The 21448-nt window shown below is 39.0% G+C and overlaps 1 protein-coding gene across 1 annotated transcript in view; it reads left to right on the plus strand.

Annotated features, from left to right (window-relative positions):
* VWA3B (von Willebrand factor A domain containing 3B) overlaps positions 1-21448 on the plus strand; it is a 208738-nt gene that overhangs the window by 126754 nt on the left and 60536 nt on the right. Inside the window, exons 15-19 of the mRNA XM_061211052.1 lie at positions 1592-1719; positions 4613-4755; positions 11844-11960; positions 13377-13464; positions 13544-13700. Of these exons, the coding sequence (XP_061067035.1) occupies positions 1592-1719; positions 4613-4755; positions 11844-11960; positions 13377-13464; positions 13544-13700 (633 nt within the window). The remainder of the gene's footprint in view (positions 1-1591; positions 1720-4612; positions 4756-11843; positions 11961-13376; positions 13465-13543; positions 13701-21448) is intronic.

Here is a 21448-nt window from a genome sequence, read left to right on the forward strand (position 1 = left end):
AAAAGAAAATCAAAGTTGGAGGACTAATACTACCTGATCTCAAGACATATAAAGCTATAGTTATCAAGACAGGGTGGTATTAGTATAAAGATAGATATATAGATCAGCAGAACAGAATAGCAAAACCAGAAATAGACTGACACATATGTAGACAACTGATTTTCAACAAAGATGCAAAGGCAATTCAGTGGAAAAAGGATATAGTTTTTTTTTCCCCAAAAAAATGGTGTTGGAGCAATTGGACAAAATAAACACAATTTCCTCCATACATTGTGCCATATTCAAAAATTAATATGATACATGGATCAAAATGATACATGGATCCAAATGTAAAATCTAGGTCTTTTTCCAACTAGAGGAGAACATATGAAAAACCCTTTGAGACACTGTGTTAGCCCCCAAAAAATTTTTAATAGGATATCAAAAGCATAGTCTATATAAGAACAAACTGATAAATTTGATTTGATCAAAATTAAAAGCTTCTCTTTAAAAAACAATGCTAAGATAATGAAAAGACAAGTTGTAAACTGGGAGAAAATGTTTTCAAATTGTATATCTAATAAAGGACTAGTATCCAGAACATATAAAGATCTCTCAAAACGCAAAGAAACAAAAAATGAGCAAAAGATTTGGACAGACACTTCATCAAAGAAGATATATGCATGGCAAACAAGATCATGAAAAGATGGTTATCATCATTCGTCATTAGGGGAATACACGTTAACCATGATGAGATACCACTACACAGCTATTAGAATGGCTAAAATTAAGACAACTGACCTCATCAAGTGTTTGCAATTATATGGAGGAACTAGAACTCTCATTCATTACTGGAGGGAATGTAAACTAGTACAACCATTCTGGAAAAGTTTGATAGTTTCTTTAAAAGTTCAACATCACCAACCATATGATCCAACCATTCCATTCCTATTTATTTACCCAAGAGAAATGAAAGCAGATGTCCATACAAAGACTTGTGCACAAATGTTCACAGCTTTAGTATTTATAATAGCCCAAACCTGGAAACTCAAATGTCCATCCACAGGTGACTAAATTTTGAATTCGGTATGTAATAGAATACTACTCAGCCATAAAAATGAGTGTACTACTGATTTATGCTACATCATGGGTGAATCTCAAAATAATTATAAAAGTAAAGCAAGCTAGACCAAAAAAGGGGTATATACTATATGAGTCCATTTAAATAAAATTCCAGAAAATTGAAACTAATATAATGACAGAAAGGAGATGAGTAGTTGGTTGGGGGAAGAGAGGTTTTGAGGCAAAGGAAAGGCAGATCTACAATGGGAAACTAGGAGACTTTCGGGGGTAATGGATATGTTTATTATCTTCATTGCAGTGATGACTTCACAGGTGTGAATGTCGAAACTATTCAAATGGCACACTTCACGTACATTCAGTTTATTAAAATATAAATGAATTATACCTCAATTGGGCTGTCTAAAAAAGGAATAATATAAGAACTACATGAAATTCTTTAGATTCTTCTTTTCCTGATACAGTTTGTTTTCTGTTAGAAATGTTTGAAATCTAAACTCTAATCTCGTAATGCATTAACTTATTTTGGCAGAATGAAGATCTGACTCTTTTAATTAAGGAAATGGAGCAGGGACACAGTGACCTGGAGAAGGTACAAGACCTTTACTCGGAGTCCTTGGTCATGGACTGGTGGTACAACGGAGAAAAGGATGGAGACAAGTGAGTACAGCAGAGCTCCCACTTCCCCATCGCAGGGGGTCCTCTAGGATGCTCTGCTGGATCTCTTTGCCACTTCTTTCTGCAATGCTTTGTGAGATTTCTTTTAAAGAATCACATAGTATGATTATGTTAGGATTTTTGTTTAAGCAAAGGGAACTCATAATCTAGTAAATTAATAATGATTGGCGGACTTTCCTGGTGGCGCAGTGGTTAAGAATCCGCCTGCCAATGCAGGAGACACGGGTTCGAGCCCTGGTCTGAGAAGATCCCACATGCCACGGAGTAACTAAGCCCGTGTGCCACAACTACTGAGCCTGCGCTCTAGAGCCCACGAGCCACAACTACCGAGCCCGCGTGCCACAACTACTGAAGCCTATGCACCTAGAGCCCATGCTCCACAACAAGAGAAGCCAGCACAATGAGAAGCCCGTGCACCGCAATGAAGAGTAGCCCCCACTCACCACAACTAGAGAAAGCCCAGGCACAGCAACGAAGACCCAAAGCAGCCAAAAATATAAATAAATAAATAAATAAAAAATTTTTTTAATATATTAAAAAAAATAATAATGATTGGCTTAGAGAGGTCACATAGTCATCCTTATATGTAGATTCTGAAACCCTTGCATGGGCCCTAAGGATGTCTCATTTCCACCCAGTGTGTACAATACCCCCCACCAACCGAAGCAGTGACAGAGCAGAGCAGGAGTGCTGTGTCATGAAGGAGATCTGACTCAAGGTCAGGAGGCCAAGGTCCAGACTTCACTCTGTGTGACCTTGGTGGATCTCCATATTGTCCATTGCTATGGGTCTCAGTTTCCTCATCTTTAAAATGATGGCTGTGGTGGTAGGATTTGGGATAGATGATTCCTCGGGTCTTTTCCCATCCTATATTCTAATATGTTTATTTTGGGGTTTTTTTTGTTTGTTTGGTTGGTTGGTTGGTTTTGGGGGTTTTTTGGCCGTGCCACATGGCTTGTGGGATCTGAGTTACCCAACCAGGGATTGAACCTGGGCCCTCGGCAGTGAGGGCGCAGAGTCCTAACCACTGGACCGCCAGGGAATTCCCTCTAATATGTTTCTAACTAGTAGTTCTTAAATAAAGATCAAAACCACCCTAACAAACACTCAGAAAATGTGTCAAATCTTATTTAAATGATTTCACATTGTACACATATTCAAGTATCACAGCTTCATATAAATACCCCATCAGGAGGATGTCTTTTTATTTAAAAGAGTGATAGCAAAATGGAAAGAAGTTGAAAATACATATTAATCAGGATTTCTCCTTCTTCTAAATTTATTGTCTTCCTCTTAGCAAACTAAGCATTTAATATGGGGTGGGGGCAGGGCATGAGCATGGAATCAGTAAAAAGATAAATATTATACCAGGCATCTCTTATATAATGAGATTTTACAGCATTATTTTTTTTTAATTTGTTTGGGAAAGCTTAGATACATCTCCTAAATCTGGAGAATTTAAGCAAATAAACTAAGAAATAAATGAGCAGCACATCAGTGTCAATTATCTTCTCTATACTTTCAGCTAGTACCTTACCTGTCTTCTTCCCCTTGCTTAATCAAACTAAAAAATCTCAGGACAACATGACCAGCTATTGCTTGGAAGTTGGTTTGGTCACTTGACTGTATCTCCTACTGATTGACTAGTAGATGTATTCTTGAATTTTTATATGTATATATATTTTAGGGGCTATAAGGAGCAGGTTCTAGAGTCATGCAGAGGAGTGTTTTAATCCAGGCTTCCCACCATTACATGTTAGTAACTTTGGGCAAGCTGCTTAACCTCACTGAGCCTCAATTTCCTCATCTATAAGAGGGGAATAGTGGTCATCATAGGGTTGCTGGGTGGATTAAATGAGGGCTTACGTGGCACATAATAAGAGCTCTGAATTAATATAAAGAAAAGAGTAAAATGCAGTGCCTCATTCTATAGATATTATGCTTCTGTAGTTCCTTATAACATATCATTAGGAAAAGTTAATTCGCCTACCTAGCTGTGGTCGAAAACAGATTGAGTTTTTTACCAGGTGAAATAAATGTTACAGCCTCCAAATCTCATCTCCCTTCTTTCTGTTTTCAAACATTTACTGAGTACAAATCATACGCCAGGCGAACTGGGGTGCACAGATGAATGTAAGCCTGGGCCCTTGTCACAGGATGCAGTGTGGTGGGGCATCATGGGACACTGGGCGGGTGCTCCGTGGAGATGGGCTTGGAGGGGGAGGTGAAGGAAGGAGGGCGTGCTTTACAGTGTTGGAGCAGGAGGTTGTTCTGGAAACTCCTTTCTGTGGCTGCTGTGTTCAGAGTGTCAGAGAAGGTGTGTCTGGGAAAATATTTAGGAATTTTTGGGGATCCCTCCTGGCCCGAGATCTTCAACAGAATGGTTTGCCATGATCTGGTGCTGGCAGAGGGTTCAAGGCAGGGGTTTCCCTTCTCTGGCTTTTATAAGAGCTAGCTGTTCAACCCTTTAGTTAGAGAAAAGGGTTTCTATAATGCTTTCTGCTTTACAACAGACTCTTTCTCGAGTTAATCCTCTCATCAGCTCCATGCTGTTAGGGCCCAGCTGATGTTTCCTGCAGTTTGTGGGTGAGGGAAGTGATGAAATTTAGAGGATTGAGCGACTGCACTTAGTCACATAGCTGGGAAGGAACAGAGCTGTGATGTGAGCCAGGGCTGGGCTCCTGTCCACTCTTCTGTGAGGGCAGAGATAAATGACTATTCTTATTTTAACCAAATATAAGGGGAGAGGCTCACTTCTTAAGCTTGCAGCGTTCAACACGATTGTATTGACCTACTCTGCCTTCTTGATGGAAATTTTGTTTCCCCCTCCTTTTTTTTTCTTTCATCTTCTTTGTCTACTTTTTATCTAAAACAGGCATCAAAAAGAAATCTGTTCCATTGTTTCAACCCCAGAAAAATGTGCAAAATCTCACGCTGATGTCGAATCAACACGAATGTCGAAAGTACCAGAGGACCTGTCAAGTCAAAAGATTCAGAAAAAGAAAGTCCTCCACGCAGGTATCAGTGAACAAAATGGTTTGACTCTCATTACCAGTTTTCCTTCAATGCAAGAAGGTAGAATAAAGCTAAAGCCCCATAATATTTTAAAAGAAGCCTAAACCTGTGTTTTTTAAATTGAAATTTTTATCGAAGTGATTATACATTCACATGCAGTTATGAGAAATAATACAGAGAGCTCCTGTATATCTGCTCTTCACCCAGCTTCCCCCAATGGTAACATCTTGAAAAAATAGTACAATTTTGCAACCAGGAGATCGACATTGATACAATCCACAATCTTACTCAGATTGCCCCAGTTTTACATGTGTTCATTTATGTGTGTGTGTGTGTACTTCTATATGATTTTATCATATGTGGTTTCATATTTCCACCATCACAGTCAAGATACAGAACATCTCCATCACCACAAGAATCCCTCGCATTGCTCTTTTATAACCACAGCCATCTCCCTCTGACACCCTTTCCCAACTCTTGGGAACCACTAAGTTCTCCATTTCTAAAATGTTGTCATTTCAAAAATGTTATATAAAATGGAATTATACAGCACATAACCTCTGGGTTTTGGCTTTTTTCACTCAACATATTTTCCTTGGGATTCATCCAGATTTTTGGCAGGTATCAACAGTTCAATCCTTTTCATTACAGAGTAGTATCCTGTGATAAGGATGTACCAGAGTTGGTTTAACCATTAACCTGTTGAAGGACATCTGGGTTGTTTCCAGTTTGGGGCTATCACGAATACAGCAGTTATAAACATTTTTGTATAGGTTTTATGTGAACATAATTTTTCATTTCTTTAAGATAAAGCCCAAGGGTGCCATTGCTGAGTCATATAGTATTGAATGTTTAGTTTTATAAGAAACTGCCAGACTATTTGCTGGAGTGGCTGTGCCATTTTATATTATCACAGCAAAGAATGAGTGATTCAGTTTCTCCACATTCTCGCCAGAACTTGGTATTGATTGTCACTATTTTCTATTTTAACTGTTCTGATAGGTGTGTAACGTCTCATGGTGGCTTTTACTTGCATTTCCCTAATGACTAGTGATATTGAACATCCTTTTATGTGCTCATTTACAATATATCCTCTTCAGTGAAATAGATATCTTCTTCCATATATCCTTTTCAGTGAAATGTCTGTGCCCATGTGCTTTGCCCATTTTCTACGTGGATCGTTTGGCTTTTATTGGTGAATTTTGGGAGTTCTTCATGTATTCTAGATACTAGGTCTTTATCAGATATGTCGTTTGCAAATGTTTTCTCCCAGTTTGTAGCTTGTCTTTTCATCCTCTAATTAGGGTCTTTTGCCAAGCAAAAGCTTTTAATTTTGATAAGATCCAATTTATCAGTCTTTCCTTTATGGATCATGGTTTTGGTGTCAAATCTAAGAACTCTTTCCCTAACCCTAATTCCTGAAGATTAGCTTTTATGTTTTTTCCTACAAATTTTGTAGGTTTATATTTTACATTTAAGTCCATGATTCACTTGAGTTAATTTCTGTATAAGGTGTGAGTTTTAGATCAAGGTTTTTTATGTTTGTTTGTTTGTTGTTTGGCCTATAGATGTTGCTTCGGCAGCATTTGTTGAAAAGGCTATACTTACTCCATTGAATTAATTTTGCACCTTTGCCAAAGATCATCTGGGCATATCTGCGTGGGTTAAATCTAGATTGTATGTTCTGTTTCAGTGATCTATGTGTGTATCTCTCCACATAGATCACTGATCAATGTCTTCATTAATGTAGCTACATGGTAAGCTTTAATATCAGATACAGTGATTCTTCCAACTTTATTTTTCTTTTGAAAAATTATTTTAGCTATTCTAGGGCCTGAAATTTCTGCTTAAATTTTAGAATATGTTTGTCTGTGTTTACTAAAAAACCTCTCAGATTTTGATAGGAATTGCATTAAACCTATAGATCAATTTGGGAACAACCGACATCTCTACAATGTTGATTCATCCAGCCTCTGAATGTGGCATGACCCATGAACATGACCCCTGACCATGACCATGTATTTAAATCTTCTTTGATGTCTTACAAGCAGCATTTTGTAATTTTCAGCTTACACATCCTGTACATATTTTGTTAAGTATATACCTAATTATTTCATTTTAGTATTTGGAACAATTACAAATGGTATTGGTTTTTTAATACAGGTTGCCGTATGTTCATTGTTAGTGTATCAACATGTGATTGATTTTGTGTGTTGATCCCATAATGAACAACCTTACAGAACTCACTTAATGGTGCTAGGAGTTCTTTGGGTTTTGTGGGTGGTTTTTTTAAAATTTTGGTGTGTGTGTGAATTCCTTACTGTTTTCACATATACAGTATGTTATCTGCAAATTTGGACAGTTTTATCTTCTTTTCCAGTCTTTCTGGCTTTATCTCTTTTTCTTGCCTTGTTGGCAGAAGCTAGAACTTCCAGCACTATGTTTAATAAGGGTGATGAGAGTGGGCATCCTTGCCTTTATCCTGGTCTTAAGGGGGAAAGATATTCAATCTTTCACCAGTAAATATGATTTTAGCTGTAGGTTTATTGTAGATATTCTTTATCAAGTTGAGGAAGTTCCCCTCATTCCCAGTTTTCTGAGAGTTTTTATCATGAACTGGTACTGGATTTTGTCAAATGCTCTTTCTGTGTCAAATGATATATCATATGGTTTTTCTTCTTTAGTCTATTGATATGATGGTGGATTACATTGATTGCTTCAAATGTTGAAGCAGCCTTGTATGTCTGGAATATCTTCCACTTGGCCTTAGTGTTTATTTGCAGTGCTTTTGAGTGTAACTCTTTGTATGGTTTTTGTAATGGTTTCTCTGGGTATAACAGCATATAAATATGACTTATAACACTCTTCTGGTATCAACATTTTACCACTTTTTGTGAGTGTGGACATCTTACTTCAGTTTAGGTTTCTTTGCCTTCCCCAGTTTTAAATATCATTGTCTTGAGTATCAGGTGATGCTACAATTTTTATTTAAATCATCAAGTATGATTTATAAATCTCAAGAGGAAAAGATAATCTATTGTATTTACCATATTTTTGCTCTCTTTTGTTCTTTCTTCCTTCCTGATTCTCCAAAATTCCTTCTTTTATCATTTCCTGTCTGTTTGAGGAACTTCCTGTGTTCAGTCTTTAAAGGTAGGTCTGCTAGCCACAATTATTTTTTATTTTTTCTTTGTCTAGGAATGTTTTTATTTTCTCTTCGTTCCTGAAGGACATTTTTGCCATATTCAGAATTTGCAGTTGATTGTTCTTTCCTGTCTGTAGTTGAAAAACATAGTGCCTCTTCCTCGGGCCTCCTACTTTTTAAATGTGAAATTTGCTGTTGTTCAAACTGGTGCTTCCCTCTAGGTACTGGGTCCTTTCTCTCTGGCTTGCTTTAAAAAATTTTTTCTGGGCTTCCCTGGTGGCACAGTGGTTAAGAATCCGCCTGCCAATGCAGGGAACGTGGGTTCGAGCCCTGGTCCAGGAAGATCCCACATGCCGCGGAGCAACTAAGCCCGTGCGCCACAACTACTGAGCCTGAACTCTAGAGCCCGCGAGCCACAACTGCTGAGCCCTCATGCCACAACTACTGAAGCCCGCATGCCTAGAGCCTGTGCTCCACAACAAGGAAGCCACCGCAATGAGAAGCCCGCGCACCGCAACGAAGAGTAGCCCCCGCTCGCCACGACTAGAGAAAGCTCTCGTGCAGCAACGAAGACCCAAAGCAGCCAAAAATAAAAATAAATAAAATTAATTTAAAAAAAAAAAAGAAAAAAAAAAAATTTTTTTTCTTTGTCTCGAATTTTCAATGTTTAACTATAACGCATCTTGGCATGGATTTCCTTGGGTTTACTCTGTTTGGGGTTTGCACAGCTTCTTGATTTGTATGTTGTATCTTTCACCAAACTGGGGAAGTTTTCGTCTATTACTTCTTCAAATGGTCTCTCAGTCCCACTTTTTTCCTCCCTGTCTTGGGACTCTGATAATATGAATGTTGGGTATTTTGCTATTATCCTACAGGTCCCTGAGGCTCTGTTCATCTTTTCTTATTGTATTTTCTCTCTGTTGTTAAAATTGGCTGAATTCTATTTTTCTGTCCCCAGAGTTCTCTGATACTGCCCTCTGCCATTTTCACTCTACTACTGAGCTCATCCAACAAGTTTTTTTTATTTCTCTTATTTTATTTTTCAGTTCTACAATTTCCACTTGGAAACTTTTATAAATTCAATTACTTAGCTGAGATTTTCTATTTGTTTATTTGTTTCAAGAGAAATTGTAATTAATTGCTGAAGCATGTTTCTGACAGCTTCTTTGAGATCCTTGTCAGATAATTCCAGCTTCTGACTGATCATGGTATTGGCATCATTTGATTGTTTTTTCTCCATCAAGGTGTGATTTTTCTTGATTCCTGATATGATGGATGATTTTTTTACAGTATCCTGAATGTTTTGTCTATTACGTTAGGGACCCTGGATGCTGTGTAAATCTTTTATTTTAGGAAGCAGTTGTCCTGTTTAAAGTTAGCCCATAGGTCATGGCCTGCTCTTGTGGGTTGTGGTTCCAATGGTAATTTCGTTTTCACAGCCTTTGTGGTGTTATCTTGGTGCTTGGTTTCCTGGTGTCCCTGGGGGTCCTACTGGTGCTGCCTGAGGGAGCAGAGGAGTATCCCAGGCCAGGATTGCTAGATGCCTCTCAGTGGAGGAAGGTTGTGGTGGCTTCCCCTGCCACACACACACTGTCTTTTGCATGTCCCCATGTCTCTGGGCAGGAGAAGAGAGCCTCAACCCCATAGGGACCAAGAGGCATTGGCTGAAGCTTGATCCCTCTTGCATGATCTGTCCATTTGCCCTGGCGTCTCTGTCTTAAGCCCATGGGGACAAAGAGGATTCCCATACTGGGCCACTTGTGCAGCAGCATCCCTTTTGCCAGTCCTGCCTGCCCATTCCAGTAAACGTGACTTTTGCTAGAAATGCTACTTGCCACTCATCCTGAACATTTTAATGGCCTTTTGTCATTTGTACCATTTCACTTAGATTTGGGATTGTTGCTATTGGTAGGCATCCCTGTGCTGAGTTTTTATTCTGTTTCAATTTTTAATTTAGAAGAGTGTTGAAATGTGATGACTGACTGTACAGAGCTGGGGGAGTAGTTAAATGCTTGAATCCACTGCCAGATCAATATACTTTTACTCATTATTTGCAAAGTTTGGGAATAGTAGAGTTGTTATGTTTGGGGACTTTGGGAGCTAAATTTCATTTTCATTTGGACACACCTGTTGTTTTTGCCCAGCGATTTTTTTTTTTTTTTTTTTTTTTCCCCACTGTGTTGGGTCTTCGTTTCTGTGCGAGGGCTTTCTCTAGTTGCGGCAAGTGGGGGCCACTCTTCATCGCGGTGCGCGGGCCTCTCACTATCGCGGCCTCTCTTGTTGCAGAGCACAGGCTCCAGACGCGCAGGCTCAGTAGTTGTGGCTCACGGGCCTAGTTGCTCCGCGGCATGTGGGATCTTCCCAGACCAGGGCTCGAACCTGTGTCCCCTGCATTGGCAGGCAGATTCTCAACCACTGCGCCACCAGGGAAGTCCTGCCCAGCGATTTTGATCAAGGTGGCCTGCTGGTGTAGTCAGGGGCAGGAGTTCAACTCTCCTATGTGGATCATTCATCTCTTTTGCTCACAGACATAGCTCCTGAGAAAATTTATCCTTCTTAATTCTTTGTTACAGAGGCAACCAAAACAGGAATCACCCTGTTTGTTGCCTAGAAAAACAAATAACACATAGCACACTCCTAACTCCATGCATGGAGACCACTGGTGTTATCTTTCTGTGCAAAAGATAGACAATGCAGATTATTAGCTAATTTTCACTCTAATTGTCTAATTTCTTGTAAGAGAGGGTAAGTCCCTTCTTGTCGAAAATAGGACGCATTTCATTTATGAATACTACATAAAGCCTTGGTACTACAGAAGGCATCCAGGTCGTGAAGTACAGAACACATTTACAATTAGTGTGGTTTCTGTGACCACATGGGAAAAGTAATCAACGTGTCTTGGTACAAACTTATTATCCTCTAAAGCACACAGATTCAATGTCAGAATTTGATAAGTGTCTACTTGCTAGTTGAAAAGACCCAACAGAGGGTAGAAAATAATATAAATAAAGGCTTAGACAGCAACTGTGGTTAGCAGAGTTTCTAAAATGAACTACAGAGATGTCCCGCTCTAAACCCTGCAAGCTGTGAATGTGATGGGGCATCACTCCCATGATTCTGGGAGTGATAAGAGTGTTATGTGACCTCGGCCAGGTTCTCTAGGAGAGCCCAGTGTACTCATGTGAGCCCCTGAAAGCAGGGTCTTTTACCAGCTGGTGGCAGAAGAGGAAGTCAGAGAGATTTGGGGCATGAGGGGCATCGGTGTGCCATTGTTGGCTTGAAGATAGAGGGGGGGGCTTCCCTGGTGGCGCAGTGGTTGAGAATCTGCCTGCCAATGCAGGGGACACGGGTTCGAGCCCTGGTCTGGGAAGATCCCACATGCTGCGGAGCAACTAGGCCCGTGAGCCACAATTACTGAGCCTGCGCGTCTGGAGCCTGTGCTCCGCAACAAGAGAGGCCGCAATAGTGAGAGGCCCGCGCACCGCGATGAAGAGTGGCCCCCGCTTGCCACAACTAGAGAAAGCCTTAGCACAGAAACGAAGACCCAACACAGCCATAAATAAATAAATAAATAAAATTAAAAAAAAAAAAAAAGATAGAGGGGGCCCATGAGTAGGAATGGGGGTGCATAAGGAGCTGAGACAGGCCCCCAGCTGACAGCCAGCAAGGAAATGGGACCTCAGTCCTGCGACTGCAAGGAAATAAATTCTGCCAACAACCTGAATGAGCTCGGAAGCAGATTTCTCTCCAAGAGGGGCAGAGTTTGAACTCAGATCAGTGGAACAAGCCATTACCGCAGCATTTACTTGGTGGCAGTACTGTCCCTCTGAGGGTTGGGAGACTGAACTTTCTTTCTTTTTAAAGGATCCAAGAATGTAGTTGCATCTCATGAAATACCTCCTTCCAGCCCACATTCCTTTAACCCTTCTCCCTGTGGTACCCACAGAACCAACCAAAACCAGCCTGCTCAGGAGCCAGCTGTCCACCCTCAGGAGCTCAGCTTGCAGTGAGAGGAAGGACGGCCTTTCCAATTCCAGCAGCTGGAACACTCCAAGCGACAGAGGCAAGCCAGCAAGGGTCTCTATGTCAGGAAGCGCAGGGTGGTCTCCTCTCCCCATTGTGTCTGCTCCTGAAAGATCTGGGTAGAGGTACTTTGGGGGGAAACAACTCATTTTTCAGTGAGTCCAGATAGCTTCCTCTTCAAAGGACTCCCTTGTAAATCAGGTCGGCTTGCTTTAGTGAACTGGATTTTCTTAGGGTCAGACTTGCATATATGGTGCCTGGGTGTTTAATATACCCGTGGCTCGTGTAACCGCGGCACTAGTGGTGATGCTTGCTGTCACTCCGTGGTTTGAATTTGAAAACCTAATACTTCATAGTTGGTTTATTTTCTTCCCCTCATTCACAGGTGGTGCCATCCGACAAGCCCCTCTCTGATCCATATTGTCAGCCTTTTGGGGGCTAAATGTGAGGAAAACGAGACTTTTCCACTCAATTGTTATGACTATTGATAATATCATTATTCTTAAAATAGTAAATTTTAAGAGTACATTTCCTAAAAGTTTAATTCCTGTAGCACTTTTCCCTATCTTTCAAAGAGGTGATAAATAATAAACCCCCAGCTAAACACACACATCCACACAAGCCCCTAAGTAGTAGGAAGCACCTGAGGGACAAATTTACACCTGTTGTTACTGAGCCATAGCTTAATCAAACCCTGTGTTCTTCAGTGCTGATCCGTGTGATGCCTTTTCCTCTGTTTCAGTTAACCTGCCCTGTTTCCTAAATCTGCTACGTGCACAGTCCTTTAAGGGGCTTATCCCACGATGATTGGGATATGATTTCTTAGGCATTTAACTAGCTCACTCCCAAACACCCCTTCCTTCTACATGCTGCTGATTCAACTAGCTCATATCCCTTTTCATTTATGAATCCAGGCTTCTATAAGGATATACATTAAAAACTCCAAACAACATTTTCAATAATTTGAAAATGTGAACTTATAACTAAACAGGACCTAGTAGGGATGTTGGTTTACTGCACAGAGCTGAGGAATTACAGAATAAACTCTCGAAACCTTAAATGTTGAACAAGGCTCTGCTGTGTAATTTGGGGGGAGTCTAATGAGGGCCACATTGAACAATTATTGGTTCATGGTATTCTTACTTGACATTTTAAAAACATGTTTTCTGGAGAATGAGTTTGTCTCATCCTTTTATGGAGAGAGATCTCAATGGCTATGGGATGAGATAGATTAGCAAAGCAGTGAGAGTACCCTATTCACTCTTGCATTGGTCTTTAGTGTCCATTGCAAATGAATCTTGCCTAGAACCCCCTCTGACAGATCAGTTCTGGGAAATACAGTCCATTAATTAGCCCTCAGTCACAACTGAACTCAGAGATAAGTGTGATCCTTTTGCATTTTGATATAAACCCCATATATGAGGAAATTATACAGCTGCCATTTCCCTTTCCACAGAAATGGGCATACTGCTGACAAATGAGTTTCCAGATGACAAGTCATTAGAAAGATTGACTCGAGAAGGAAACCAAGTTTATGACCAAGAGTGAGTAATTTTACTGGGACAGTTTTGTTGTGTTTTTGTTTGATATAAGTTTTAAAACGTCACAGTCTCGTGTTCTTAGTTCTGCAGGAATGTCTTCAGCAAACTGGCTCAAGATCCATGGCTTGGCGGCCAAGAAGCTCACCATCATGGATGCTTTGTCCATGGCCGCCGTCCCTCACAGCCCCACCTATGTCCCCATTCTGGACAAGCATGTCGTTTCCAAGGTCTTTGATGAGGTAAAACTGATTTTCTATATGTCCCTGCTTGATGTAGTTTTCATTTCCTGCCTAAATAAAGAGTAGTCCACTTGATGTCTTGTACAGTTGTAACAGAAATGTATTTCAGCCATTGGGAAAAAATTATTTGCAAAGTCAGTAAAAAGGAGAGAGAGAAGCTCTTAAGCATTTTTGCTTCTAAGCTGAGAAGAACAATTTCTTCTTTGTTGGGTTGGCAGTTCATGGCTCGTTGCTGATGGGTGGCATTGTGGAGCTGCAGAAATGTCTGAAAAGCCTCTAGGTCAGAGTCATGAGTCACGAGTGAATATCAGTCTGTATCAAAGGACAGGGAGAGCTTGTGAGAGATTATGTCCATCCTTTGCTTACCTTCTCTTCCTAAATACAGTGGCATCTTTTCCATCATAAAAGTCTCCAAAGGAAAAAGTCAGAAAGAGGGAGGGAGAGAGACACAGAGACAGAGATGCAGAAAAAGAGAGATATTGAGAGAGAGGATCGGGAGTGAGCCAGAGCACAAGAGCCATGAGAAAGTGAGAGTCATGTCCTGGAAGGAGAAAAAGAGCTTCCAGTAGGAGGGCGCAAGTTGGGGTTAACTGTGGAGGAAAGCCAAGCACTGTAAAGTTTGCCTTGAATTGGGCAACTGGAAAGTCCTTGCCCTACGCTAGAACGGATCCAGTGGAGCAGCCAGATTGCACAGAGATGAGGAACACAAGAGAAACAAGAATAGGAAGATTGAACCCTGGTGCTTCCCGGCAAATATAGCAGCAACTAGTGATTTAAATAGGAATGTATCAAGCTTTACAGTCACTAAATTGAAATAATATCCTTAAAAGACCTTATCTCATGCTGAAATTTTACAGAGGGTATGTAGGAAATTTGGGGTTTGCTTCCAAATAATCTGGATGGTAGGAGTAGTTGGGGGAAGGGAGGAGTAGATAAAGCAAGATTGGCCATGAGCTGATAATTGTTAAATTTGGATAATAAGAATATTGAGTGGGGAGAGGGTCATTCTACTATTCTCTCTGCTTTTTTACGTATTTGGAAGTTTCCATAGTAAAAAGTTGAGAAAAAGCAAAGGCAGGAAATTTTTTTTAAAAAAAGGCTTTATCTAACTGGTCTTGCAATAGCTGAAATTTGATGTATTTGGAAGAAGCAGATGAATTGGTGGACTTTTTCTGTTAGTCACATTTAAGCGATTATACCCATGGAGTTTGATATGCATCCTGGTTTGACATGACCAGCAGTTCTTGCTCTGGGGGTTGGGTATAATACCTCTTAGGCTGGGTTCCTGATGACTTTGCCTCAAGGTGAGCGGTCCTATCCCTGGCTGTGACCTTGTGACTGGAAGATTCTATTTCTACCTTCAGTGAACTCTAACCTGATTAGTCAGATACCGACTTATCTTTTGAATTTGACTTCTTCCAAAAGCAAGAGAGAGAAACTGAATGCTGATTTATTCCTTCTAGGAAGTTTGGTGACAGCTTCTCATATTCTGTGCACTTATTTTATTAATATTCTTGAGTTTTATTTGAAAGAAAATATATTTGGTGAACTATCCCTGGAAATAGAATTTTCTGGTACTTATCATGTCTCCTTCTAAGCCTCCCAACAACCTGAGATACATTGAAAAGTAAATTCTCAAAGAACAAATATGAGAAGGTAGGAAAACAAGCACATAAAATCAAAGGAAAGATTTATAGATTGAATACATAAAAATGTTATTTTGCATTAAAAACATATAAATAAATTGAAGGCAAATCTCAGAAAAATATTTTTAACATATACAACAAAGAGTTACAGGAGTAATATCTTAAATATGTGTTTGCTTGTGTGTATCCATGTAAGTTAGCACGTGCATGTGGGGTGTGTGTGTGTATAAATTAGGGTTCAGTATACACACAAACATGCATATGCACCATACCATAAAGGAATAAGAAAATGATAAATATCCCAGTGGAAAATCTAGGGGAAAAAGTTTAAAAGTAAAATAAAAAGTCAAAAACCACATACAAAAATATTTCTTACTGGTAACCAAATATATGCATTTTTGAAAACATGCAAATTAAAAAAAAAATTAGACAACTCCCCCCCATCATCAAATTTGTAAGGTTAAAAAATACTAATAAACAGTGATGGTGAAAATAGGATGAAATTGGAACTTTTACATCCTGCTGGGGGGAGTATAAGTTGGTATAACCTTGGCAGTATGTTCAGAGGTGTTAAGGGCTTACAACTTTTCCTCCAGCAAATCCATATGTAGATATTCCATAATCTACAGAAGGAAATAATCAGAAATACTGAAGAATATATTCAGAGAATAATTATTGCTGTCTTGTGTCTAACAATGAGAAAACTGAAAACGACCTAAATATCCAATAAGTACACCCATATGATTGAATGTAATACATTCATTAAATATCATGTTTCTGAAGAATAAGTAATGACATGGGGAAAAGCTCTCAATACAATGCTAAATGAAAAAATCAGGGTACAAAACCGCATAGATAGTACATTAATTTGGTTACATATGTGTATGATGTAGACATAGCACTCTTTCTCTCTCCCTTTTCTCTTTTACCAAAATGTTACTAGTGTTTATCTGAGGGATGAGATTATTGGAGATTTGGGGGTTTGTTTATATAATTTTTAGTTTTTGTTGTAGTTCTTTCAACTCTGAACATACATTAATGATATGCTGAGAAAAAAAAAGTTAAGAAAAACAGACCTAAAACAAGAGATAAAATAGTTTAAATGCAAAGGACACTTGATTTTTAATTAATTTATTGGTTTATTTTTATTTGATGAGTAATATATGAGTACATTCTTGTATAGAATGACCATTTAGAAGTCTTCAGAGGAAAATGTCAAAGCTTCTCTCTCCACCAACCTCATTTATGAAGGAAACACTGAATAATTTGGTGAATATCCTGCTGATCTTTTTCAAGACACACACACACACATATATATGAATACATTATATATATTTTTACACATACACATAACAATTTTAATATACAAAACAATTTTAATAAGGTAATACCATATGGATTTGCTATTTTATCTTTTAAAAAAATATATCTTAGAGACTTTTCTATGTGTGTAGATATGGGTCTATCTCATTTTTGTTAGTTGCAAATTTCTTCCCCATTGTTCATGGACATTTACATTGTGTCCTTTCTCCCCCTATTACAAACAATCCTGTAATGGATCTCCTTGCACAGAGACTTCTGGGCACCTCTATAAGTCTATCTTTGTGATAGATGGATTGCTGGACCCAAAGGATGTGTACATTTAAATATTTGACAGATTAAACCAAATCACCCTCCAAATAGATTCTATATTTCCACTAGTTTATATTCAGAAAGACAGCCATTTTCCTAAGAGGAACTGTATATCATACTTGTTGATAAGCATTAGTTCTACAAGTATAGAGATACTTTGAAAACCCTAAAAATAGTGTGCAGACCTGATATCTTATTCAACTTGTCCTCTCCTCATATTTAGAAGAAATAAACATAGTAACTCACTGCAGCACTTTGAAATTTGCTCTCCAGGCTGTATGCAATGTATCTGGACTCTGGGGATAATAATATACCTACTCTGAGACTGTTATACTATGTATAATATAGTGAATATATATAGTATAGGTATATATATATAGTATAAAAAGAAGTAACGCATATAATGGGCTGCAAGCACTGAATAAACGTTGGCTTTTATTATAAAAATATTCAATAAATATTACATTGCCTACTGTATGCAGGCTCTGAGCTGGGCTAGACTACAGCCTGCCCAATCACAACTTACAATCTCATGGAGGAACTAGCAATTAAAATAAGAAGTTCTAGTTAAATGTGATGAGTGGGCAGAGCAGAGTGAAGATGCCAGAGAGGCCCGTTACCACCTTGAGTTGGCAGAGAGGGCTTTGGACCTGGCCTGGGAAGTTCAGACCTGGGGGATCTGGTCAATCCAGGTTTGGACCTAGGGGAGGAGGAGTTATGAGGGTGATGAAGTGGAGGGGAGTGAGGAGTGACCTAGGGGGAAGTCTAAGGGTCAGAGGAAGTTTGTCATTCCAAAGAAAGTTTAGTGCAACTGGAGGAAGGTGTGAAGGCTGGTGAAGGTCGAGTTAAGGATTTTTTGAAGGTCATCCTGAGGGAAACCAAAGGGTTTTTAGCAGATGACAGAGAAGATCAGGTTTGGTCTTTGGCTACTATGTGGAAAAGGGTTGTAGAGGTTCAAGGCTGGGACGATGGGGGGCAGTCAGGAGGCAGGGCCTAGGTGGCTGTGACCCAGGTGACAACCCTGAGGATGGACCCAAGGCTCTATATAAAGTTAAGTCGACAGGACTAAACCACATGGGGCTGAGAGAGAGAAAAATGTTGAGTGACTTCCAAGAAGGAAAAAATGGAAGAGTAGTGAGGGTCCTGTTTTTTTGGAGAACCTGTCTTCTGACCCCAGAAAGCAAAGCCAAGGGAAGAGGATGTATATTTTTTCACATGCATTCCACCATGGGCACCTGTGCTCGTGCCTTCTGTGGCTTTATAAATTCTCATCACAAGCCTGTGGGTACGTAGCACACGACATGCTCTCCCCCCACCATTATTGCTCATAAGAGCAAGAATCATGATGCTGAAGGAAATATACTGCAATAAATTCCAATTTCACCCTTAAAGCACACTTACATCTTTTATTTAATATTTTCTCTGATGGAAAGAATGGGAAAACAATGATCGAAAAATACAATCCCACTGAGTGAGATATATAGCTTTTTGAGATTTGGACCTAACAGTTTTTTGAAAAAGTAGACAAAAGTAGAATGGAGCTGAAAAGGAAACATGAATCTTAACCCACTTCACTGAGAATTGTAATTGACTTTTACTCCTGTGTTCTGTGTGCAGCCACATCTGTCTGGGTAGAATAGTAAAGCAGCATTTGGCTTTATCCCCAGCTGCTTGTTTCATTCATGACTTATGTATGGACCATTTCTTCTTCTGGAACACAATGCTATTTTGGTTTTCATGTTTCTTGGACCAGCATCAAATCTGTCACCTTGGAAATGAAGTGTTGAGCAGAGAGGTTGCCCTAGCAACTCTTCATTACAAGATGCTAACTGGCACTTTCAGTTTTCAGTGGACCAGATAAGCTTAACCTTAGCTCTTTCAAAAAGGTTAATTCATCACCAAGTCATATACAGAGTAAAACTGATTTAGTTGTTTGATGAATCTGGACTTTAAAGCTCTTTATTGCCAATGGCTTCGAAAAAAAAGAAACAATTTGGGAACATTAGTTTGCATCGTTGAAAAGTCCACTACATCACCACCACCACCATCATCATCATCATGTCTTACCAGCACTGCATCAAGGCTTCCTGCTTTGCCCTAATCTGGGTTCAGCACATAGCTTTGTGATCAGGTAGCCTGGGCCTGCACCCCAGCTCTGTCACTTACTCCTGATGGGTCATGGCAAGGTCCCTAATCTGATACGTAGTGAGCCCTCAGACTAGGTTTTGAGAAAAACATTTGATCTCATCAAAGTATCTGATGGAAAATTTAGACCAGCGTAGTGAGGTGGCTTTTTATCTCATCATTTAGCTGACGAGGAATGTTAGGGATGCTGCTAAGGGCATGGCATTTTGTTGCTTTCAAATATAGTAGCAATGAAAACGATATTGATAGAAAAGTTTATTTTAATTAAAAAATTTTAAAGGACAGTTAATACAAAAGCTATATGTATTCATTGTGTAGAAAAATTAGAAAATACAGATAAGTAGAAAAGAAACAACAGAATATAATTCCTCACAGATGAGTTGTTTGGTGGTTATCTGGCCAAAGTTTTTTCACTACATATATATCCTTTGTTCTTTGTTTTTGTTTTACCAAAATGAAGTTGAACTAAAGATACTCTGTGCCTTGATTTTTACTTAACAGTCTATTTCAAACATTATTGCATGCCAGCAAATACTCATTTACTATACCAATTAAAATGCTAATTTTAGAGAGGAAGAAACAGAAAATATGAACAGACCACTAGCATTTTAATTGAAATTTACATTTAAAAATTTTATTTTTATTTTCTGAAAATTTAGATTGAAATATAACCTACACTGTAGTAAGCAACATATTTTCATGGGTTTATGAATGATCTGATGGACACTTCTCTTTCCCAGTTCACTTTGTAGCCCCACCTTCAATTTGTTCTGTGGAGCCTGGAGATGTTTCTGTTGAAACAGAGGCTTAAGCTTCAGCACTCAGCAGTTTGCACAACTATAAAGTCACTGCACCTTGTTCAGGGTCAGCCATGTGGGATTTGCCCAGCCTTTGCATTTTCATTACTCACATCCAATCAGACCTCTCCTTGGCCAGTCTGACAGCAGGCTCTGGGATATTTATTGGAAGAAATGATTTAGTTGAAAAACAGTGAAGTTGGTGAATTCAGTTAGTGTTGAGTGATGACTATATAAACACCAGTTTACACTATTTTCTCATTTTCAAAATGTTGTGGGATTGCTTACAAACACAGCCAGAATGTTTTCAGGTAGAATTCTTCCTGTACTACTTTAACAGCTAATAACTGTGTGTACAGTTCTGTATCCCCCTTTCTTCATTTAGCGTATCTTATGAACATATTTCCCTGTAATGACCAATTTTGGATGAATTTTAATGGTTGTGCTAATATTCAGTAACATGAATTACTGCAATTTAACTATTCCCCCCATTATTGGGCAGTTTACTTGGAATTTTAAGAGTGCCTATTTTCCTACATCTTTGCTGTTACTTAGAGCAGTAACATTAAAAAAAAAAAAACCTGCCAATTGCTAAGTGAAAATGGTATTCAATTTTAATGTTTTTTCTTTTATTGTTTGAGAATAGTTTTCTTGTGTAAGCTAAATATATCTCTTAAAATCTTGGTTACATCATTCACCTTCTTGGCAAACACCTCTTTTAAAATAGCAAAGGTACGCTCATCTCGTGCCTCAATCACCAAGAACTCAAATTTGGTAGACTCCAAACACAATATTTTACAATAGAGATAAACTTTTAAAAATGTTGGAGCCTCAGCCATTATTTGAATTTATATAATTTTAGTCTTTTACGTATTCAGTAAATGGTTACTTTGTACATGCATTCTGCTAGAAACTAGTATTTTTTAAAGGAATAAAAAACTAGAGTTCAGTGGAGAGGAAAACCAAATAACAAAACTGCATTTCAATGTATATATCTATAGAGGAATTGAATGAGAAAATATATGGATTGCCTAGTACTTGGCAAAGAGTAAGAGATAAACACTATTATCATTTTTTTTTAATCAGTCATCAGTTTTATACACATCACTTTATACATGTCAATCCTAATCGCCCAATTCAGCACACCACCATCCCCACCCCACCACAGTTTTCCCCCCTTGGTGTCCATACGTTTCTTCTCTACATCTGTGTCTCAACTTCTGCCCTGCAACCCGGTTCATCTGTACCATTTTTCTAGGTTCCACATACATACGTTAATATACGATATTTGTTTTTCTCTTTCTGACTTACTTCACTCTGTATGACAGTCTCTAGATCCATCCACGTCTCAACAAATGACTCAACTTCGTTCCTTTTTATGGCTGAGTAATATTCCATTGTATATATGTACCACAACTTCTTTATCCATGCGTCTGTCGATGGGCATTTAGGTTGCTTCCATGACATGACTATTGTAAATAGTGCTGCAATGAACATTCGGGTGCATGTGTCTTTTTGAATTACGGTT

The sequence above is a fragment of the Eubalaena glacialis genome, chromosome 14, assembly GCF_028564815.1.
Source record: "Eubalaena glacialis isolate mEubGla1 chromosome 14, mEubGla1.1.hap2.+ XY, whole genome shotgun sequence".
Taxonomy (NCBI): domain Eukaryota; kingdom Metazoa; phylum Chordata; class Mammalia; order Artiodactyla; family Balaenidae; genus Eubalaena; species Eubalaena glacialis.